Genomic DNA, 23,153 nt, shown 5'->3' with positions numbered 1-23,153 from the left:
GCGGACTGGTACGGTATGAGTTTTAAACCCAGTTTAGGGTATGAGCTTTGCGCCCAATTTCAGATCCTAATAACCTCGGACTTCCACGATGTTTACCGTGAGGCTTGAGATTTGCTAATGCTCCACACTCTGCATTTTTTGAACCCTGAACCCTATTTGTGCTGCAGAGGCAGACTAGGAAGCCGATATGTGCATGCCCTCCCTTTTGCAGCAGTCAACTGCCGCCTCAGAGGAGTAAAGGCACAGCCATGACACCGCAACACCCAACGGGAAGCGATGCCGGGCCTCGTGTGCCCTATCACCACTGCCTATCTCGTGAGGCGATCTCCTGGATGCCCCTCAAGCATGGGGCCCAAGTATACCGGTTGTTCACCCACGCCCTACTTCGTGCTGTCTGCACGTCCTCAAATGCGGCGTTCCAGCGTACTCTGCGTGACCGCATCAAAAGCAAGAACAGCTTCCGGCAGAAATGCGAAGCTCTCGGAGAGTGTCTGATACGGGTACTCGGGGCAACCGCGGCGACTGCGCTGAAGCGGTTGGAGCATCCTGAACTCATGGCCGCCGTCATGCACATCAGCGGCCTCGAAGTGCTCCACGGCCTTCTGTCAGAAAATGCTAACGATCTATCTTTCTTGCACCGTGAAGGCAACGGGCTTCCGACTTCCACAAATTTCTTCTCTCGGCACACCAGGGAACGGGGGTGTTGTTCCTTCCCAGTACCTTATATCGCCCTGGAAAATTCAATGGAGGGTGACGCTGTCGTCTACATTTGCCATGGCAGCCCAGTATGTGGCTCGTCAGCAGCAGAGACTGATTCTGGAAGATGTGCTGAGCAGCACAGTGTTGAGGAGGACAAGTCCAATGATTCAAGAGTGCCAGCAGAGGAGGCTACACCACAGTCTGAGCTGACGCTCCGCCAACTCGAGGAGCTGGTTGCGCACGGTCAACAGTACCTCTCATCAGTTGAGCACCAACTGAAAAACTTTTGGACGTTCGCGCCTTGCTTTTCCTGGTTGTTGCGGCAACAGCTGGCAACTCGCGCTCACCCTGCGGAAGGGACGCACACGCCCCAGTTCCTCAACGTGAGCACACAAGAGCGCACCTTGAACCGGGAACCCGGACTGGCGCCAGCCGAATTGGACGTGAGCCACCTGCCCGACGATGGGCAGGGGCGGCCTCTTTCCAAGGTCAGAGGGCTGGATCCTGCAGCAGTTCTGGGCCTTTGCAGCTCCCATCGACCTCGAGGACCAGTGACTGACTACGCAGACGACGGGCGAACCGCTTCACGAGGCCCACAAGCGTCTGGTCCCAGCTTGGAAGCCGGAAACCTTGAGTGTGAGCCGACCGGCCTTCCTACCTCTGCTTCGCGCGGGCGGCCAAAAGGAGGCTTTTCCGCTTGCCCTCTCCGACACAGTCGGACACAAGCGCCCGAGCACGTGGATGCTTGTGAACCGCCCGGGTGCATCCGTGGTCACGGGGAGAAGCCATCCCCTCATGAGGTTTCTCAAGCTTCACCACGTGCCGACGAGAACGTGGAACACGTACCCATCGTCTCTTTGGCGGAGATTAGGAATTTGTCAGCTTTAGACCAGGGCGCCGGAAAACGAGCGATTCGAAAAGAGACCCCGAGGCAGCGGAAAACACCAGTGTCCGGAGGTCTTTCCGTGCAAGTAGACGCCACGGATGCAACGAAAGGAGACATGGCCGAAGCTTCAGTGTTTTCTGTGGGGTCAACCTCTGAGGCTGCAGAACCTTCCCCGCACATAGAAATGTTGCGGGACTCAGAGGCGACGACTTCAAGACTCGACAAAGAGACCAGCGATGATGAATGGGCGATTATCACGGGCGGCAGGGAACTGGAAGAAATATGCGAAGCAGTCTACCAAGAGTCGCTGAGACTCCAGGAACTCGTCGAATTCTACGAGGATTTCGCCAACGAGTGTCTGCAGCGGCACGGACACGAAGCGCGAGTTGCTTTAGGCGGTGGACGATGAACACCTTGGGGAATCAGGTGTGTGGCAGGCTTATGAACAACGCGTCTGTCTTGCCAAGCATGATTTCCGTCCCTGTGATTATGAACGCTCAAGTGTACTGATGAGTGAGGCAACATTTCTCTTTTCAATATATTTCATTTTATATGGTAGATCGCATAGCACGGGGTATGCAGGGCGACCGCGTGGCGTGGAGAGAGGTGCTGGCGCACTGTACTTTTTTCAGTCGTCGAGCAGCTCTGGAGAGCTTTGTCGGAGAAAGGGCGACTTCGTGGTACGGTAGGCGCTTCTAGCGACAACCGTTTGCATAATATTCGTCCGACGGCACGTGCATAGAGGTAGGCATGAAGATGCCTTACACAAAATGGCACTTGAAGCGGAGGTTCAGGGTAGTCGGAGAGGTGACAAGATAGTCTCATGAGTAAAATTTGAATTTGTCTTCTGGATTTGCATCCTGCATATACAACCTAAACCTTAAACCACTGGCGGCTCTCGTCGTACGCAGCCGTTACGCTCTTACGCCATTGTTTTATGCAGCTGCCCAGATGGCACTGATCAGGTACCGGCTTCAACCTGCGTTCGTCTCCGAAACACAGTATTTGCCGCAGGTTCTAGTCTTCACGCCAATCCCTCTGCGGAGACGACGGTTGTCTGTTAAACACATGGGCCGGTGACTGCCGACGGTTAGACAGTTTCTGCCAAGTACAGAACAGGAGGCCCTAAAGAAGCTGCCCCGCAACGTCTTAGTCTGCTCTTGTGGGCGCTAACACGACCATGCCTACCAAGGAGGAAAAAGATGGCTTAGGTTGGCTGGAACAGTACAATTCTTATAGGGCTTAGTAAGGAACTTAGTAAACACGGAGCATTACAAGGCCAACCAACACGACTTAATAGGCCCGACTCTGTCTTCAAACAGCTGGAGCGGGCGCGATGCAATTCAAATCAAAGGGTAGACTAACCCACGAGATTTGTTTGTAGCTATGTGAGTGTCCTTTTGCGTACGTGTATGTCCGTTTGTATGCGTCGGGGTAAGGTGGCTGGTAAAGGCGCGTCCGACAGGAAAGATTGGTTCCCTCTCCTAAGAAACGTGCTTCTCCGTAGGTTGCACCATCCTTCTCGAGGCACCCAGAAAGCGAAAGAACCCTCCGATCGCCAGGCAGTCTTATCGGGGTTTTACTGGACTAACAAACGAGCTGCCGGAAGTCCCCGTCGTTGATAAGTTGGTTTGACTATCCAACACAAAAATACAGCGAGGTAGAGCACACGAATTCCGAGCAGATGCAAGACAGCGGCACTGGTATTTCTTCGTGTCCCGCCTACGGAGGACCACGCAGTCATGTAGAAACAGCTACACTTTCGCCTGTCTCTATTAAGACCGGTCCTCCCCACAAAATCGTTAGCGTGGCTTGCGGCTGCTGCTGCACAGTGCCGTTGGTACGAAGTAAGATGTCCATATCCCAAAGTTTCCTGCAGTACCCAGAGTAACTCTCTCTCGTGAGCAACGACAAACGTTGTTTTTTGTTGTCAACGGACAGCCCGTGGCAACATTTGCTGCCGACGGGTTTCCTTCACACTCACAGCTGCCTTATGCTTCGTGCCGCATGGCGCCCCGTACAACCTGCTGGGACACATATGGTCCATCTGCACGCAGGCCGACTAATTTGGAGTTGTGAACGGGATGCATGGGGGACCGAATGGAAACATGGCAGCGAACACTTCTGCACCCCGGTTTCGCAGGCAGTACGCTGGTGGCGCCCCGAATGCCGAGCTTTTGATCAACTTCCCCGCGCTTCACACGCTAATTCTGACGCTCAGTGATGTAAGTCCCAGTCTGCTTCAACCAGAACGAGGCGACTGTCTTTGTGCGTGCCGGTTTTGAAGAGCTGACCCCAATCGAACACACAAGCGCTGAACCCATGTGCTTGAACCCGCAGTCGAAAACAAAGCAGCTTGGTATGTTGCCCCTTTTTTCTTGTCATGGGGTACACAGCATATGGGACTTGTGGGTGGGAACCCGCCTGCCGATTTTGTTCCGCAGAAAAGCGCGGACGTAGCCTTTGTTTCTCGCATGATGTACCGTTCGTCTGCCACGTGCACGCTTTACTTTGAAGACGCGCGGAAGAAATGGTACGAAGTCGAAGGATGTCCCTAGCGGACCTTCCTTTGCAAACATCCTAATTTTGATGATTTCGATGTGTGTGTGTTTTTGTGCGTAGTTACGTGTGCCATCGTGCATTCGGCACGCGCATGCGTGCCGTGGAATGAGGTGGTCAGAAGATTCGCCCTGATGTACCAAGCTTGGCGCGCGATGGTGGTCATGTGTCACTGATGATCAGGCGAGCACGTTGCCTTCCACGCATGCCTCGGGTTACCAAGTCGCGGTCGTCTCTTGGTGCTGTGACCACGCTGAAACAGTGAAGGCACCGCTGGCCTCAACGGAGGCCCCCAGCCCCGTCCACGCTCGGAGGCCAGTCAACGACCCTTCTTCCAGCCACCCTCCTCCATCTGCAGCGGCAGGCACACGCCACGGAGGGTTTTAAAGGGCTGCTGAGCAGGAGCGTGTGCACCCTTGCCTTCGCGTGAAACGAAGTGCGCTGTACCGGTGGAATGAGGCACTTCCCTTCTCTGTCTGCGGCGTAAGATACGCCATGTCAGCGCTTCTGACGTCTCTTCTCTACAAGTGTCAACGGTCCAGTGTCGTCCAGAGTTTACAATAGAGTGTGGAAGGTGCCTGAAATATAGAGGCAAGTGGCTCTCCTTAGGGGCGCCCACAGTTCACAGTCGCGAGGTCGCTGCGAAGAGCTGCGCAATATTTGGCAACCTCGAAGGAGTGGTGCTTCTCACCACCTACCATCCGTGGTTTGGAGGAACCTGAATTCGAGAGATGATAGCAAGCGAGTAATGGCACCGAAGCATGCTGGCCTGAGGGGACATTTCAGGCCGACAGAAGCATTTGCCGCGTCTTCATAATACCTGCGCGCGTTAACTTGGAATGAGATGCCCGTTTGTTTCACTGTGCATCCGTCGGTCGGCGTGTTGGTGGAAAATCACTGGTGTCCAACTTATGTCAGTGTGGAGAGTGACGACTGAACCATTGAGATCGGGTCTGTCCCTGTCATGACCCAGGATCCGCTGTTGTTCCGTTGGGTTCCGCGTTACTTTCCTTTGCCGGCGTCTTCGGTTTTTTACACCACCTCGACCACAAGACGTTCGCGCCAGGCTGCCGGGGCTCCGCCGCCGAATGGGGGGGAAGGGTTCGTGGTGTGTGGTGGGTCGTTCTGCGACGCAGTGTGTTTGGGCTACTCATAAGGCCATTGCTCTGAGACTGTGTGAAATTGTATCTTGTATCCCCATATCGAGTGCTTGTGGACCACTTAATCCCTATTTCTCTTCGCGTTTCAGGTCTTTCGTTGTACGGGTGACTTCGTGGCTTTGGAGACGTTTCCTCAACCAAGGGGGTCGGACCCCCCTGTGCAGTCGAAAAGGGGGGCGGCGCCGCCGTAGCGTAGAGAGAGGGACGTGAGAAACCGCCACCTCCGCAGCATGAGGCCGGAGGGGGGGTGCTGACGGGCGCTTTATCAATTTTTGCTCGTGATGGCTAGAGCGCAGAAGGAAGATCAAGCAGGGAGGTGAACAGAAATCTTCTAACGCGGCGTGTGGAAAACCGCTCTCGTAGCTCGTCTGCCGCCAATAGAGGGTGCTTGCCGTCCACAGACCACGCCCATCCTCTGCCGACTCTCTCCCTACGCGGCAGGTCGCGTGCTGCTTTAGGGATGCATTCTTAAGTCCAGTTTAAGGGTCCGGGGACGGAAAACCGTTATTGACAGGCAAAACAACTCACATGGGTTTGTGCTGTCAAATGCATTATTTTGAGTTGCGAAGGTATCGCCCTCCCCACTCGCACCGCACACGCGCTGTTGTAATCAGTTTTCTCTCGCATCGTGGGCGGGTGCAGGCTGTACGACCCTCCTGCGACATTGTTATTGGTCGCAAAAGCGGAAGGCGCGTTTGAGCCTCAATCGGCTCTGGTTTCTGGGGGGTTTTCAGCGCCGCTGTTAGGTTCAGGTTTGCAAGCTAAATGGCATTTTCCCCCTTGTCGGCAATGGTGTGCTCGTCCGCCTGGGCGTGTATGTAGCGACCGTTTTTGGCGTTGATTCGTGCTTGCTTCGTCTCCTTCCTGTCGTCTTTTTGACGTGTATCTCTCTGCGGGGGGCGGGGCGTATGCATTTTTCGGATTCCTTGTTAGTTACGGTAGCAACTGTTCCTTTCTTGTCACACAAGTTTCTTGGTTGTCGCCGTTAGCCGCGCGGGCACACAGTTCCTCCTTTCTGTCGCCTTCTCGGGGCAACTTGGGTTTTTTTCTGCCTCTTCCCTCTCTGTCACTGTCCGTTCAATTCACTTTTCAATTTCCTTGAGACAGTATATGTTTCTTGCCGGCGAGCTGTGTATCGCTCGCGCTCTGTCGTTGCCTGCGGGGGCTTTTTGCCTATTCAGCAGTTATTGCTCTCTGTGTGATACCATTCACCCCCCCGACTCACCATGTTGTGGCCGCCGACGCCGACCTCGGCGTCGCCGTCTTCTCGGCATCCTTCTCTCGCAGCTCTCCTCCCGTCAGACACTTTCTTTCCATCCTCACCGGGCTGCTCGCCCACCGCTGGACTTCGGCTGGATGACGTGTCTCCCCGGGCCTCTCTTTTCCTCGGTGTGTCTGCGGGGGCAAGCAGCCCGACGAACTGCCTTCGAACAGCAGCGGGAGGTGCGCAGCAACCAGGAGGGCCGTCGAGTGCTTCTAAGGAACACGCTGTGCGGCTTTTGTCTGGAACGGGCGGGGACGGTTCATCTTCTCTCTCTTTGGGTCCCATATCTGCCGGTGTTATCCCCTTCTCACGGATGGTTACTCCGTCGCATGCACTCCTGTCGAAGGTGCTGGTGAGCGGATCCGCTTCACCGTCAAATCGAACGGGCAACCGTTGGACGTCATCATCCGCGGCTCTGCCTCTGATTACGACTTCGACCGGAGATGCTTTCCCTCTGTTTGCCACGACGTCAACGTCGTCGGATTCCCACGACGATGTTGCCCCCCTTGCCACAAATGCCACGACCAGCGGTTCAAGCTCGTCTTCCTCGACAGGGGGAATAACAGGCGCCCCCCCGCTGCTTCTCCCCCTGGCTCGCCGCCGAAGCTACAGAGATCCTGCCCTTTTGTTGAGCGCCGCCCTCACAGCGACCGGCGCGTCTTCTGCATCTTCCGGCGCAGCCTTTTCGCCCAGAGGGGTCGAGCGGCGAGCGGAGGGCGCAGGAGTCGATGCAGTGCCCGGCTCGGCGGCAGCCATCGCATCGTCTCTAAGTCACAGCGCTCTGGATTTCAGTCCGCGCCTTCTCAACACTCCCCGCTCTGGCCTTTTGTTTTCGCGCACTTGCTCGCCTACAGCGGGTATGGGCCTGGCTGCCTCACTGCTTAACGGGGCAGGTCATCCCGGTCTTCTCTCCCAGCATCACAACGCGTTGCAGGCACTCGCTGCCGCTTCGAAAGGAGAAGAGGAGGCGGCTACGCTTTTACGCAACGCCTCTTTGGCATTTGGCAGTTCCAGCTGCACTGGTAGTGCGAAAGAAGGCACTCGACGTGGCTCACTTGGCGGGGATAGCCGCCCTGCGGAAGCTGCAACGCTGTCTGAAAATGTCAACTGCGTGCAGAAAACAGACGGGGGCTCCTCCCCACGCCGTGGCGCGCCCGTGCGTGGCAGTGAGGCCCGAAGCGCGTCTTCGCCTACTGCGCGGCGGAGGTCCTCTGCTTCACGCACAAGCGCAGGGGCGACTTCCGGAAGCGCCACTCGCCGCCAGCCTCCATCTCTCCTCGACCCTTCCTTTCTGTTCCATCCAGCGCAGGGACGCGCAAGTTCCTCACGGAGCGCTGCGATGTGTCTCCTCGACGATGCGGCCGTCGCTGAAGGGTCAACAGTGAGTGCGGCGTCTCCGTGTGGACACGGTGCATTCGACTCTTTCGGGGGCAGCTCGGCGTTTTCTCCCTCGTGCTTCTCTCCCCCTTCTGTTTTTGGAATGGGGTCGTCGAATGCGCCGTTTTACTCTCCCTCCAACTTGTCGTCGTCGCCGACATCCGCCTCGGAGGTAGCCGCTGCGGCAGCGCAGAGCCTGTTGTGCCATGGTGTAGATGGGGCTTCCCCCACGTCTCCACTGCACCTGCCTCTCCTTTCTCAGCGTCAACAGCTGCTTCTCCAGGGCGGCCACCGCCGCAGCAGCTTGTTTTCTCCAGCGTCTGGAGGCAGAGCTCTTCCCGCGACCCCGACGGGGGCGGACTCTCTGTTCAGCGTGTTCTCCGTCTCGACGGCGAGCCAGCGGGGCAGCGGCGGAGACACCCCTCGTGCGGCACAGGGCAGCTGCTCAGCGGACCTGAGGGAGACAAGTACCGCCGCCCGAGCGTCGCTCGGCCTGCAGACACCGCGCTGTGCGCTCCCCCCCCTGCCGTCGTTCCTTCAAGTCGACGAGGCCACGACACTGGCGGGAGGATTCTCACGGTCAGGATCTGGTGGCGTAGGCAGGGGCGAAGGCGCGGGGCGAGGCAGCGTTGCCTCGTACGCTTCTCTCCAGGCTCTTCTTCCGCACAATCCGGCGGGCGCAGGGTCGCAGAGTATGACGTCGTCGCAGTTGCCTTTCTCTTCATCAACGTCGGGCCTTCCCGCGCTGCCAGCCGGAGCTTGCCCCCAGGAGGGCAGTGCGCATACTTCGTCTGGTGAGGGTGACGCCGGGGCTGTGTGCCGGCCGTTCGGCGGCCTGGCGTCACAGCAGTCGGACGCAAGCGACCTGAAAAGTGCGACCCAGGGGAGTTTGAAGGAGCAGGGTCACATGCGGGAGGGCAGTAGCCCGGCGACTTCCGCGCAGAACGCTGGCTCGCCGCCGTTCTTCCCTTCTCTTCTTGCCATGCCAACTTTTGTGGCGTCCTCAGAGGGCAGTGCCCTGGGCGGTAGCGCGTTGGCAGTCCAGGGGATCGCGCGAGCTGGCGGAGCGGGTGCCGGCGCCTGCCCTCTCTCGGGCGTGAATGGTATCAAGGGGCCGTCGCTCCCTTTAGCCCCTGGCGTGCCCATCACTGGGGAGAAGACTGGGGACGCAGAGAGCGACGACGCGCAAGGCGACCCCGGCGCAGCCTTTCTGAGAGCCCAACAGAAGGCTGCTGGAGAAGGCGAGGGTCTGTTTCCGGCGGCCAGAAAGAGCGACGAGGGAACCGTGGCGACGGGGACAGCCAGCCCCTGTAGTGGCGGCGGGCGCATGACCAACCTGTACAGTATCGCCTCGACGTCGCCCAGAGGCACGCCCTCCGGCACGCCATCCTCCGTGTGCCTCTTTGGCCGAGAGGCGGGGGAGAAGGAGAGGCAAAGCCCCGGGTCGTTCATGTCGACAGAAGATCGTCTTCGCGCCTCCTCGCAGTCTGGAAAGAACGCCTCGAAACTGACTCCGCACGTAGGCGGCAGGGCGGCTGGTCAGCAGCCCCCGTCTCCGTCGAAAACGGAGACAGAGGGGACGCCCTCGCCGACCAAAACAGGCAAGAGCGGGCCGTCAGCCTTCCTCGCTTCGTTTGAGGACGCAAATTTCCAGCAGCCATCCGAGGAGTTCATCGCGTACTGTGTGCAGAAACATCAGACGCGCTGGCCAACGCCGCAGAATCTGCCGGGCATCCAAATGGAGCAGCAGCAGAGGCGTTGGTGCGCTTCCGTGTACTACAGAGGCTGCCAGCACAAGCGGCGCTTCAGCATGGGTCGGTGGGGCGTGCTGGGCGCGTTCTACGCCGCCATCGAGTGGCGACAGTCGCACTGCTCACGCCTGAACTCTCTGAAGGGCCGCGCACCGGGCAACTCTGAGAGGAGCGCCGGCGCAGGGGGGTCAGGCAGCGGGTCGCAGAAGAAGCGCGTACGTCGAAGCAGCTCCAGCAGCTACAATAGCAGCAACAGCCAAGGGATAGGCATGGGTGGAGGACGCGTCTCCGCGGGCGGCCCGCTGTCAGGGTCCCTCGGCTCTGACTCTGCGTCCGGGAGTTCGCAGGGGGGCACTGTGGGGCCCTATGGAGTTTCGGAGACCGGCTTCAACCTGGCTGCGTCTGCGTCGGCGTGCGACGCCGAGAAAGGCGAGGGTGTGCAGGGGCTGTACTCGGGCTTACAAGAGAGCGCGTTCTCCAAGGGGCAGGTCAAAGAGGAGCTCGAGGGGAGCGGCTATCGAGACCCTGCAGGCAGAGACCCGTCTGCGGTCGGAGCCAAGTCGAGGGCAAGTGGCAACACCGATTACTGCGGTGTGACGCTATCGAGCAGCCCGAAGATTTCCGAGGCAGATGGCGACAAACAGATGTACTCAGGAGCCGAAGCTGCAGGACAGGAGGATGGAGCGCGTGTTGCATTCGGCGACGAGAATGCGGGAGACGCCCAGCAGAATGCCGGTGTGCGTGGAGACCTTGGAGGCAACGCAGGCCGTGGAGCCGGCGGCCTGCACGCGTTCTTTGGCGGCGCCTTCCGAGGCGCCTCAGGAGACGCGGCGGAGAGCGACGTCGGCCTTTCAGGCGTCGCCAGGGGGGGGCTCGAGGCGCTGACGGGAATGGGCAAGAAGCGGAGACGGGGCGACGAGAGCTTTGAAGCCAGAGGAGGCTTGCACGTGGGCGCGAACGGCCACAATGCGACGCCAGCGGACAGCTCATTCGGATTTCTGCCGCCGCAAGGTGGAGGTTTCGGTACTTCTTTGATGGTCGGCGCAGGCGAGGGAGCGGTGCGTGATGCCGACGCTCTCCACCCTTCGGCCGACTCGACTCCGGCGACCTGCCCGTCCTTCAGTTCGCCGCAAGGTGCCTCGCCCCCGCACAGTCTGTCTGGGAGCGCAGCGGACGGCTCGCCCGCGCTTCCGCCGGCCTTCTTGTCTGGCGAAGGCGCCCAGACCGAGGGAGGCGAAGCGTCGCTTCTTCAGGTCGGTTCTGAGACGCATTTACAGGGTTTAGGGAGCGCGAACGACGGGTCCTGCGGAGCTGCTGTGGCTTCGCCTCAGACTCACGCCGCCAGCCACGGGTTCAGTGCCTCTGTTTTTCCGCCGTATGGCGGCGCCGCCGATACTTCTGCCGACCTTCTATCGCAGTCGCCTGCTGGGTATCCAGGATCACTTTCTTCGGATGTTTGCCGACAGGGGGGGGGCTTGTGCCTTTGGGCGCTGGCGGCCTAGGGATGTATGGGCAGCCGGCGAATTCGGCCGCGCCAGGCGGCGGCTCGGTTGGCCCTCTGGGCATCGGTTTCGTGCCATCGCCCCAGGCGTCTCCGTTCGACATGCAGCAGCATCTCCACTCGCCCCTCCACCCTGCGCAGCTGTACAGGAGCCGCCACGTCGGCGCGGCCGCTGCGGCGGGGGCGGTTCCAGGGGCGCCAGGTGGTGTGCCTTCGTCTCTGTCGTCCTCGCCCGGGGGATACCACCTGGGCGCCCTCGCGCCGGCTCACGCGCACCAGTTGGGCCTCTCGGGCGCGGGCTCACACATCACCCCGGCGCGGCCCGTCCCGTCTTCGCCTCCCCAGCTCCCGGCGCCGCACGGGTACGCCTCCTCCGGCTGGATGCACAGCGGCGCTGTGGGTCATGCGGTGACTCAGGTTCCGCAGGGATACCTCGGCGCGAATCCGGCGACGAATCCCGCCTGTCCGCCTCTGGGAACGAACTGTTTCCAGCCCTGTTCTCCGAACGTCACCCCGTCGCTGCCCCCCCTGCGGTGGATGTGCATGGCCTTGCCGCGCCAACTTTCGGCGTGTCGGCCGTCCCTGCCGGGTCCGCCCAGGGCTACTCGCGACCAAAGTCGTCTGGAAAGAAGCGAGACGGCGCCCCGGGCAGCCCCGAGCAGAAGAAGGTAGGGGCGGCTGCAAAGGAGGGGCGGCAAGGAGGCGGGCAGAACGGAGGCTCCAGAAGCCGCAGAACGAAGGGCCTGAGCGTGAGTGGAACGCCAGGCCGCGGCGTGTTCTCTGCGCCCTACTCGCCTGGTCTTGACCAGTCGTCTTCGGCTGCGGGCGCCGCGTATCCGGCCCAGCGGCCGAACCTCGCAGCGCCTTCAGGCTCCTACGCCGCGCACCCGCTCTCCGCAGGGGCCGTCGTCGACGGCGTCCCCGCCCCGACAGTTGAGTGGCATGAAGGCTTCCGCCGCCCGTTTGGCACTGAAGGGAGACAGCAGTTGCTGAGACACTTGCGTCAGGTCTACAACGCAGACAGCGGGTACTGGGGCGAGCGGCTGCGCCACGCAAATATCGCCTTCAGCCGCATCGCCTATGCGACCGTCGCGGAGCTGTGGAAGATTGCACACGTCATGGACTGCTTCCCGATCGCCCTCGCCTTCTCGAACCGACACTCCGCCACGGCGGCCGCCTCCGCCTCCGTCGGTGCGGCGTCGCCTCACGAGGACAACGGCGCCGCGACGGCGGGAGGCCTGGCGGGCGCCCCAGACCTCTCTGGCGGCGGGCCGGCTGCCCCAGGCGCAGCCGGAAAGAAGAGCAGTGGCGCCAAAGGCGACAAAAGCGAGAAAGGAAAGGGATCAAGAAGAGCCAACGCTGCAGGCGCGCCCGTCTTGGGCAAAGGGCACCAAGCCAAGCCAGGCGGAGGCAGCTTGCAGCTGGCTTCCGCGAATGGACTTCCAGTGCCGATGGGCGGCGATGGGGCACTGGGTGCGTCTTCCTCATTCCCAGAAGGTCCCACGCATGCAGACGGGGGAGGGCGGGCTTTCGCGCGCGCGTCGGCCGGCTCGGACGGCGGCGACGCAGCCTGCGTCGTCCCTCCGTTCTCTAGCTTTCTTCCGGACTCCGGCTGCGCAGCGATTGGCGCAGGCAAAGGGGGACTAGCGACGCCGTCGATACCTGGTTCCATGGGCGGAAGAGGCAAAGGGAAGGGTAAAATCAATGCCAGCGCCGCAGCCGCCCGCGGCAGCAGAGTGTGGGGCCTTGGGGGACAGAACCTCGCTTCGGCTGGCCTCTTCAACGCAGATGGAAGCCTGCAGGAAGTAGAGTCTTCTCGTGGACAGACAGAGGCCGGCGATGGAAGCGTGGAGGCGACAGCAGACGCGGTCGCGTCGCCAAACAAGTCTGCCGACCCTGAGCAGAATCCATCCTCTCTCCAGGGTGAAACAGCGAGCGTGGGGCCTTCGTCGCCCGCTGGCGATGAGGTCGCGACCTCCGCGGGGCGGGCATCTGCGAAAGCAGCAGGGGAGGGTGCGGGTCTGCAGGCCCTTGCAGGCGAGCTCCCAACAGCCCCCCCGACGGACGCGTTCCTGTCAGCCTCTCCGTCGCGTCTCGGCCGAGAGAAGAGAGCAAGAGAACATGGCGAGGGCGTGAAGCACGCCAGTCCACGACCCGGCATGGTGAGCGACGGCGCCGCGCGAGAAGGCGAGAAGGGAGACAACAAGGAGTCTGCGCGCGCCGCTGCCGGAAGCAGCGTGTCAGGCAGACAGCGGTCGAACGCCAGCGGGGGGAAGAGAAGAGACGAGGGTGCCCGACAGCCGTCACAGGCATCTTCTGGCACTTCCGCTCCGGGAGACGCAGAAGAAGAATGTGAAGACGCGTCGAAGCAGCCGTCGTCCTCTCGTGCGCGCGCGGCGAAGAAGAAGCGCGGCTCAGAAACGAAAGACAAGAGGAGAAGAGAAGAGGGGAAAGACGACGCGAGCCGCGACGACGACACACCGCCGCGGGGTGGAAGCGATACGATGACATCGAGTAGCCAGAAGACTTTCCCCCACTTTACGTTTGTCGCCGACGCCGCGCACCAGGCGCTGCCGCCCGTGTCACTCTCTGGAGAAGAAGAAAGCGACGAGGAGGTTGAAGAATCTGCTGGACGACTGGCATTCTCGCACGCCCGCTCCGGCGCCCGCCATTCCGCTCGCGGTGCTCACGTCATTGTCCCGTCTTCGCTGTCTCCCGCGTGTTCGTTCGTCTCGTGTTCCTCTCCTTCCTCCCCTTTCTCTTCGTCTCCAAGCGCTGGTAGTCGCGATTCGCACGTCTGTCTCGCCGAGCACGGCGGCCCTTCAGGTGAGCGCGGTACCTCGTCTTCGTGTTTTCCGCCGGTTCGGGTTCTCTTGTCGTCTGCGGAGCCGAGCTGTGCTGCGGCTTCTTCGTTGCCGCCTTCGTCCTCCCATGAGCATGGGGGCCCGGCGCGCACGCGAGAAAACCGTGCAAGCCCGTGTGTCGGATTCGAGGCGATGCGTCCGGCTTCGCTGGGGAGGGAAGACCCTTGCAAAGCCGTCTCCTCATGTGTCCCCTCCCCCTCGGCGCTCCTCCGTCAATACCTGGTGGAATTGCGCGCGCGATCGGAATCAGAGACAAGCGGGAGACAGTCCAGCCCCGCCCCTTCGTCGTCTGCGAAACTGAGACAGTGCGAGGGCGCCGGAGGCCGCCCGCGACCCAGGAGCCGAGCCCCGGTGGGTAAAGCTGCGCGACAGGAGCTGGAGAGCGCCAGGTCTCCGGCGGCGGGCGTGCGTGGTTTTGAGGCGGAGGACGGCAAAGACAAGCGGCGACAGATGCTGACGTGTCTCTCTCTTTTTTCGCAGATGCAGACGAAGGCGCCGCGGGGGCCCGCGGCGAGTCTCGCGCTTCTGCCTGAACGCACATCTCGCAGACAGTGCCTTCCTCTTCGGCCAGAACCGAGAGTAGAAGGGCACATCGGACCCGGCGGGACCCCGGTGGATGATATCGACCCCTTGAAAGTTTTTACCCCTCCCGTGCAAAACGCAAGAAACCAAACTAGCCACTGCCACCTAGTAGCAGACGCTGTGGAGGAGTCAATGCCGCAACGTGCGCTCGGAGAGCCGCCCAACGCGCTGCGTGCCTCTGTGCAGAGTCCAAGCGGATCGCTTACTTCTCCCCCGTTCTTTCAAAACGCAAATCTCGCGTCACTGTCTACTGCCTTGTCTCTCTCGCTCTCTGCCTCGCGCGCGTCGCCAGCCCACCCGCACCGCGATGCTTCGCCCGTGTCTTCACCGTCGGCGTCTCGGGCGTCCCCCGTGGCTAGCCCGCTTCGGCCTCCGCCGCTGCTTCGTTCCTCTGCGCGCTCCAAGCGCGCGCGCGCCTTTTCGTCGAGCTCACGATCTTCTACTCAGCCCTCACACGGTCTGGCTGCGGCTGCGACCAGCGACAAGGCTGCAGGTCGCAGCGAAAAACCGCGCGAGTCAGCAATGCATGCAAGCGACGCGGCTTTGCGTGCGCCGGCCGCGCAGCCCGACTCCCTCGAAGACTTCTGTTCGCCCCAGAGGGATCTTCCGCGCCGCAGGAAGGCGCCCCTGGAGACGGCGGAGGGGGGGGAGCCTCAATTGCCCGAGGACACAGGAGACACGCGTGGGAAGCCCGGCCTTCAGGCGACTCCTGAGTGGACGCCGATGCCGCAAGGGAGGCCTGTAGGGGGGGGGGCCTCTGCGTTCCCCCTGCGTCTGAAATCCGAAGGGGAGCTCACCGGCGATGAAGCCGCGCGCGAGCACTGTTTGTTCGCGTGTCCGCGCAAGCAGTCGCCTGTTGAGGACGCTCGCGGCCTGCCTGCAAGCGTGGAGCCTTCTAGGCAGCTGAAGCCAAGTTTTGAGGTCAAGGATGCATGCGCCAGCCCAGCTAGGCCGCGACCTGAGCGCCCGAGGAGAGACGCATTTTTTTTTGCAGGACGGCAGTCACCTTGACCTTCTCCGTTTCGTCTTTGAGTGGCTCGACGCCGTCGACCTCGCTCAGCTGCAGGCGTGTTGCCGTCTTCTTCGCTGGGCGGTTCAGGCCGAGGCGGTGCGGCGAAATCTACTGCACGTCTACGGGGGCCCGCTACGCATCACGGCGTGCACGTCTCTGGATCTGCCGGGTGAGCGCCTAGATGTGTGGGAGGCTCCTGCAGACCCTCCCGAGACGCTGCCGCAGTCGCTGATTCAGGGGCGGTGCAGCGCACTGTTGTTTTTTGATCGACTCAAACACGACGCTCCGCCGCCAGCGTTCCGCGGCGCGTGCGAGAGCGGCGACTCGCACGACGCTACGGCCGCGAGACGGCAGAAGGCAGACTCTGAAGTCAAAGCAGGCAGGTGCGAGGCGGGCTACAGAGGAAGCAGACCGCGAGAGTGTGGAGGAGCGGGGGAAGAGCGAAGGGAGAAAAGGAAGAAGGCGCAGGACGAAGAGGCGAGGGGACGTTTAAGACGACACCCTGTCCATTTTGGCTCCCTGATTAAGACGGCGTCGCTCTCGTCTTCGGGAAACCGCGGACGGCCTGCGCCTGAAGAACGCTGGGGGGGTGGCGGACGCCAAGGAGCGCGGGAGCAGCGGCGCCTCTCAGTCAACGCAGAGTGGAACGACGAAACAGACGCGGGTTGGTCAGGAGAAGATCGCCTGAGCGACTCCTCCGCACCCCCCGATGCGGAGCAAGAGAAACGTTTCCCGCCGGAGAACGGGCGCCTCCTTCTCGGCGGAGGCTACGGCATGTTCGAGCTCTGGGACCACAGCATCCCAATGAGGTCAAGCGAGGTAAGGATTTCTCCTCTCTCGCGTCTCCTGCCGTGCGGTTGCCTCTCTGTGCCCCTGGATATGCACGCGAAGGGTACTTTTGCGGGAATCTAGGCGGTAGGTAGGCGGTAGCCGCAGGACAGCCGCGATTCGCCGGGACCCTGGTGCAGAGGTTTCAACCGTATATTTGCTCCCCTAAGTGTATGCATATATATATGTATGCGCCATTTCTCTTTCTCTCTATATATGTATTTTCGTCAGTGTGGGTCGCAGGGCACTTGCGTAACTGCTGTTTTGTATATACACATACACATATATATATATATATATGTACGTGTATGCATATATATATATATATGTGTATACAGCCTGCGCAGAGGTGGCTGGTTGGTTCGTTGCAGTGCGGAGTCTGCGCTGCGAATCGCTTCGCAGACACCGCGACTCTGGCGCGTGTGTGTCGCTCAGGTGTGGGAGCTGGACCTCGCGAACCGCGTGTGGGGGCACCCCGTGGCGATGACTGAGGCGGCGCTGGATCTCGATGACAAGCTTCGGTAGGCTGCGGGACTCTCGGGGTGGTGCGGATGTCAGTAATCGTCGCACAGACGAGCGCACGGTGTGCGTGCGATGGGCAGGCGCTGCTGCAAATCTGTGGGAGGGTGTAGAGTTCGTTCACACTGAAGGCGCGGGGCTGCAGTTAGCCGCTTGTTGCCTGCCTGTTTCCAGCGCACTCCCTCCCTGCCTCGAAAGTTGCGTGGAGCCCCGCGTGTGGTGCTTGTCCGTGCACAGCTTCGAGGATCGCGACACGGCGGTGATCACGGACTCTGGCGGCACGCAGTTTGTCGTCTTCGGCCAAGCTGCGCGGAGCAACACCTGCTGGCACGCGTTCGACAGGTGAAGGCCGCCGAGGGTCTCTTGTGCAGCCGGCAGGGCTGGAGCAGAGCGTCCGACGGGAGTGCATCTCCAGCCTTCTCGCGAGGCCGCGTGTCGGGAGGAGCGGGGGGTTGAGGGGGGGAGGGGGGGGCGTCGCCCTGGTGCAGTGCAGCTCGCCCCCGGTGCAGCTCGCCCCCGGTGCAGCTCGCCCCCGGTGGAGTTCACGTGTTCTCCGTCGTGTCTCTCCTCCTGTGTGCAGAGTCTCCATCTACACTGTGCCTCGTCCGCCTGCGGAGGAAACGGGGAGGCTGCGCGAGGCGCAGGCGCGGCGTGCGTCCTCGTCGTCGTCATCGTTGTCTCGAATCGCTTCGGAGCCCTTTTCCTCCGCGGCGTCGTGGCCTACGGCGGTAGACCTCTTCGAACACTTCGATGCCTGCGGCGACCTTCCTGAGCGCCGAGAGTCGTTCGCCTCGTGAGTTAGATGAACAGCGGCAGACGCGAGCCGGAAGGAAGCTGGAAAGACACGAGAGGGGCGGGGAGGGGAGAGGACATATGAAGGAGGGCAGGTTGTGGCAGCCGTGCGCCGACTCCCACTCTCACGTGAATGTGTTTTTTTCCTTTTCAGAGCGCTGTGGAAAGCTCCGGTTGATGGCCGCCCTGGCTGGGTCGTTCTCTACGGCGGGTATGCCTCGTCGGTGCGGCGGCTCGATGATCTGTATCTTCTGGGTAAGCGGAGAAACCGAGTCGCGCTGGTGCGTCGCCCCAAGATGCTGCCGTCGACGACAGCGCCCCCCCCCCCTCCCCCCCTTTGCGGCGTCCTTCCTCCGTGTCATGGGCCTGAAGTTGCACACGCGGCGCCCTCTCTTTGTTCTGTGCTCTGCAGAGCTCCCCGCTGAAGCAGCCTCAGACTCAGCCTCAGCGTCCGCCGCCTCCGGTTCCTCTCCGTCTTCTTCGCGGGGCGCAAGCGCCTTCCGCTGGTATCTCGTTGAGTGGGGAAAACACTTTCCCCCGAACCCCCAGGGCCCCAGTTGCACATCGCGCGCCCTCCGCAGGTCCGCACCACGCGATCGCGCTCCCGAGTCGGCCTCCTCCTCAGAGGACGAAGGCGCAGCGACAGGAGAGACGATGCGCAGAGAAGACAGCGAACGAGAAGTCGCGAGCTCAGCCGACGAGAGCAGAGAGGCCGTGCCGATGCGCCGCAGGCGCCCACGCGTCGCAGCGGCGCAGGCGTCCGCGATTTGGCGGAGCTTGGCGCTGGTGCCTGCGCGGAGACGCGAGGAGCCCAGGAGAGAAGAGAGCAGCCCAGCGAGCGAAGCAAACCGTGCGAGAGCGACCGCGTCCTCTTCTTCATCTCGCAGACCTGGCGGCGGCACTGTTGTGAGTGAAGCCGCGCAGGCCTCGTCGTGGGAAGAACGGGTGTGGAAGAAGCGGAGGCCGCGAGAGGCACCTTGCCCTGGTACGCGGTTCGGGCACTCGCTCACGTGCGTCGGGTCGCGTCTCTTTCTGTTTGGCGGCGTTCGCTGCGACGCGCCACCGTACTTTGTCTCCTCTCCATGGCGGGGGATGGAGCGCGACAGTGCCGGCGGATTGCCTGCGGCGGCCTCGTCCCCTGCGTCGCCCTCCGCAGGCGAAGCGTCGGCTGCATCTTCTCCGCGAACGCCCGCGCGAGGGCGTGGGCGAGGGCGAGGCGGTCCGGAGGGAGGCGGCAAGTTGCTGATGAACGATGTGTGGATGCTGTCGCGAGATGTGTCATCCTTTGTGGCGAAATCGCGCGCGCGGCGCCGCACCAAGCGGGGGAGGGAGACGCCGGCGGGCGGCGACCAAGGAGACGACAACCCCCGCGGGGGGACAGCGAGACAAGAGGACGGCCTTCGTGGCGCGGAAAAGGAACGCAGGCTGCAGAGCGCGGTGTTTCGGGCCGTAGAGGAGAGTTACGAAACAGAGGAGGAGGTCCCAATTACGGCAGGATGGTCGTGGCAGCTGTGCCCCTGTAAAGGCACCGCGCCGATTCCTCGGTCGTCGCACAAGGCCGTCGCGGTCGGTTTGCACCTTCTTCTCTTTGGCGGCTACGGCGGACGCTACTTGAATGACTTCGTCGCGCTCAACACCGGGACTTTCGTCTGGAGCGCCGTCGACTTCGCGCCGATTGTGCCGTCGCCGCGGCCGCTCGCGTGCGCTGGCGCACGCGGAGGCGAGAGCGACCCGCAGAGAGCTGCGAATGGCACAGGAGTGGAGGACGACAGACGAGGCAGAGACGTGAGTGACGCGTGCATGAGAGCCGAGAAGGGACTTCCTCACGACGAGGGCTCGGCGACGCCGCCGCGGCGCTCTTCTGCAAGACGCGAGGAAGAAGAAGAGACAGAGGAGACAGTCTGCCTTGTCGGGGGATCTCCTACTTCTCGGGGTTCGCCTTCGTGTCTCCTCGAGACGCCGCGATGTTCGCCGCGGCTCCGGCAGCCTGGAACAGAGGCGTCGGCGGTCTCCGGTTTGCGCGCGGCGGGTGGCGGGGAGGATGAAGACGTGACTGAAGCAGGTCGGCGCTACAACACGAGGCGCCGACTCGTGAATGTTTCCATGGTGCTGCCTGGGCGACAGCAGGGGGGCCGAAGGCGCGCGGCTTCAGAGAGTCCTCTTGCGCCGAAGCCGGCTGACGGAGAAGCCGGCGTAGAGGCTCAGCGACCCGCAGAGTCCCTCCCTTCTCCGTTTTCGCCTTCGTCTCCAGTCGCCGCGAGCCGAGAGAGGACGTCTTCCGCGGCTTCGGGGGTGACGCCGCTGCCAGTTGGGCGGCGAATGGAGTCCGGAATCGCGTTCGACGACGACGAGAGCGTGTTTGTCTTCGGGGGGTCGCTTCGCTACAGATGGCAATGCGCGCAGCATCAGTAAGCCCTCAGAACACAGCGAATGTAGACATCGAACTCAGAACGAGCAATTGCGGACAAGAATTTAAGACACGAATGAGAGCGACCTTTAGCGAAAACCATGAGAGCGGCGCGGATTTGCACCAGGTTCGGGATACCAGGTAGCGGAGGAAGGCGGCGGCAGAGCTCAGAGAGGATCGCACCGATTTGCGCAACAACAAGAAGCATGAAGACGAGATGAGTGCACATGTGTTTTCTTTTTGCAGATTCAAGGACTTCTGTGCAGACTGCTTTGCACTCCGACTCGGATGCGCGTCGCCTCCAGCCTTTCCTTCGCTGTAGAAACGAGCTGCGGTGGCGGGAGGGAAGGAGAGACGCGATAGTAGAGCATGGAGGGGGTGGGGGAGATGCGAGGAGGTGAAACGACGAGAGGGAAAGAGAAGGTTGCAACGCGAAGAATGGAAAGTTGCGGCGGCGCCAAGCGGCTCGCAGGCGAGAGGGAGCAAGGCACGGAGGTCAGCGACATTCCTGAGGAGGGAAGGGAGAGTCGAGAGAGCGAGACAGAGAGGCGCTAACAGGGAAAGTGATGGCAAGACACTTGAAAAATCTCAACACTCGAGGGTTGGCGGAGACACGAGGCGGAAGCCTAAAAGAGAAAAAATTTGGCTCTTCTTCCGTTGCCTCGTACGGAGGCACAAGCTGTTTTGTCTTGTGCTTATGCGGAGGGAAGGGGAGGGGGGGGCGGGATGGAAAAAGGGGGTTAATGGGAGGCTAAAGAAGACGCGGGGATCGTCCCGTTCGGCTTTTGCGTGTAGGCGACGGTGCATGTTCGCTTCGCGGCGCGGCTTCCATCTGTCGTCAACGCGCCCAAAACACACTGGGGTACAATCATAGAGTTATGTCTATAAACATTATATACAGTTATTTGGGGGGGCTTTTTTATGGGCGGGACCTCCCCTAGTTTCCTACGTGTCGTCCGCGTAAGCCATCGCATTCCAATTTGTATGTGTATATAGTCGACGCATGTAACAATACAGCTGAAAAAGAGACACTCGCAGGCGCGGGTGTTTGGTTCAAGCCCTGAGTAGCCTACAGACAGGGCTCTGCGATGCGATGGCCTCTGGCGCGTTGAGACGCCGCCCGTCTCTTGATGTCGAGGAGCTATTTTCTATTTTGCTCTCTTTGTGAGGCCGTCGACCGGCGGGCTGTGCTACCGCAAAGGAATGGAGACGCGTCGACACTCGGGAGGAGAAGCGGGCGAAGTGGAGGCGCGCGCAGGCCCCCCCGCGCCCTCTCGCTCCTTGGCCTCGCCGCGGAGAATTTTATTATATCTTCACGAAGGCCATCTCGCAGCGGCGGGCTTCTGGTGGCAAGATGTGTGGAATGGCGCGGAGGGCGTCGAAGTCGCCCCTTCATCTTTTGTCAATCTTTTCAATTGTCCCTGGAGCACGCGAAAACGTGAATCCTGTGTTTGTGTGTTTACGTGCAACTGTTTGTCCTTGTCGGATTCCTCTCGTCCCTTCTTAGCTCTTCTGCAGACTCGAGGGCGAACGGGGCGATCAGACGCGGCGGAGAGGGAAAGACAAAGGGCCCCTCTGTGCCTTTCGCTGCGTAGTGAACGCGAAGAAAGCGTATTTTTTTGAGTGCCTCAGCTTGCTTCGCGTTCCTGTCAACGCACGAGTCTTCAGTGTCTGCGAGAGTGAGAGCTGACCGTTCTCTTGTCGCCCCAGACTTCCATATATGTTGTGTCTGCGTCCATTCCATCGCGAGGCGCTTCCTCATTCGTAAAGTCGCCGAGGCGTGCACGCGCGCACCAGTACGTGCAAGGATGGATGTCTCCGAGCAGTGTTTGTGTCGCTTTGTATGTGGAGTCCATTCCGAATTTTTTTCAATGAAACGCCGAGCTGGTTTAGTCCCGAGAGTCGGAGTCGAGACTCCAGAACAAGATTTTCCTATGTGAGACTGCCGCGGAGGGCTGACGCGGGGCGTGGGTATGATGTAGGGCATGCCTGTTGCGTGGAGGTGAGCAACTGACGCGAGGCCGCAGCCTGCCTGAAGATGCAGCAGTCTTCACCAAGACAGCTACGACGCAGGGGCGGAAGAAGACGGGCTTTGAGTGAGGTCATGGGACGCGTGCAGCGTGTATCCTAGTGGATTCCGCGGCTCTTTTCAAGGAATGAAAGTGAACGGAGGGATTTAAGAGTAGTGTAGTAAGTAGCCTGTGGCTGCGTCGAGGGCGGGAGGGGGGGAGCTGCCTTCGCCAGCCCGGTTTTTCGGGCGCCAACGAAAGGAGAGGCAGCGTGACGGGAGCAAGTTTCGAAAGTTGCGAGTGGGAGAGGGCAGAGGGAAAGAGACAGTACCTCTCTCTGCCGCTCGTGGGGGCGTAGAAGCGTCACAACTGTAGTCGAGCTATGAGATGCACCACTGACGTGTGCGAGAATGTCTGTGTCGATGTGTATGTATACCCCATCATAAAGGGGTGTGTGTGCCTGAGTCATTCAAGCGACAGAATCGCAAGCGAAAATCACCCTTTTTCTTCACATCTCGGTGTCCTGCCTCGGCTGAGAGCCAGATTGTGGCGACTTGAATCTCGCGACTTGACTCCGCGCTGGCGCGATACCCCTAACACTCCACGGCGCAGTAGTAGGAGGGCAGCCCAGATCCAATGCGGCGGACCTCTGAGAGCTGCTCTAGTGCTTCACAGGCTCGCAGTCTATCACGAAATCGCGTTGCCTCCGCGTGCAACTCGCATGCCCCGTGACGTATACCGGCGGCGGTGGCAGCCTCCCCAGTGCCGCTTACATGGCACACTAGCACTAATATTATATGCATATATATATACATATATATATATATATATCTGTTAATATGTAGAGATAGATATAGGTAGATAGACACATGGACGGAACGAAGCCCCAGGAAGCCTGGACGCACAGACGTGGGGGGCAGACTCCGTCTTCGGCCGCGGGCCT

The 23,153-nt window shown here is 61.0% G+C and overlaps 2 protein-coding genes across 2 annotated transcripts; both read left to right on the top strand.

The window, feature by feature from the left end:
- Window positions 1-248: 248 nt before the first annotated feature.
- On the top strand, window positions 249-1,994 carry BESB_020350 (uncharacterized protein; the record flags this gene model as incomplete). Its single annotated transcript, XM_029360744.1, has 1 exon — window positions 249-1,994. The coding sequence occupies one exon, from the start codon at window positions 249-251 to the stop codon at window positions 1,992-1,994; it is 1,746 nt and encodes a 581-aa protein (XP_029216103.1).
- A 4,536-nt stretch (window positions 1,995-6,530) lies between these two features.
- BESB_020340 (uncharacterized protein) lies at window positions 6,531-20,523 on the top strand (the record flags this gene model as incomplete). Its single annotated transcript, XM_029360743.1, has 10 exons — window positions 6,531-11,052; window positions 11,163-11,402; window positions 11,615-15,564; window positions 15,743-16,474; window positions 16,919-17,004; window positions 17,240-17,344; window positions 17,583-17,795; window positions 17,949-18,049; window positions 18,207-20,202; window positions 20,448-20,523. The coding sequence occupies 10 exons, from the start codon at window positions 6,531-6,533 to the stop codon at window positions 20,521-20,523; spliced, it is 12,021 nt and encodes a 4,006-aa protein (XP_029216102.1).
- Window positions 20,524-23,153: the final 2,630 nt, after the last annotated feature.

Source organism: Besnoitia besnoiti, chromosome XI, assembly GCF_002563875.1.
Source record: "Besnoitia besnoiti strain Bb-Ger1 chromosome XI, whole genome shotgun sequence".
Lineage (NCBI taxonomy): Eukaryota > Apicomplexa > Conoidasida > Eucoccidiorida > Sarcocystidae > Besnoitia > Besnoitia besnoiti.
The sequence above is the reverse complement of the archived record's forward strand: the minus strand, read 5'-3'. Positions and strand labels throughout refer to the sequence as shown.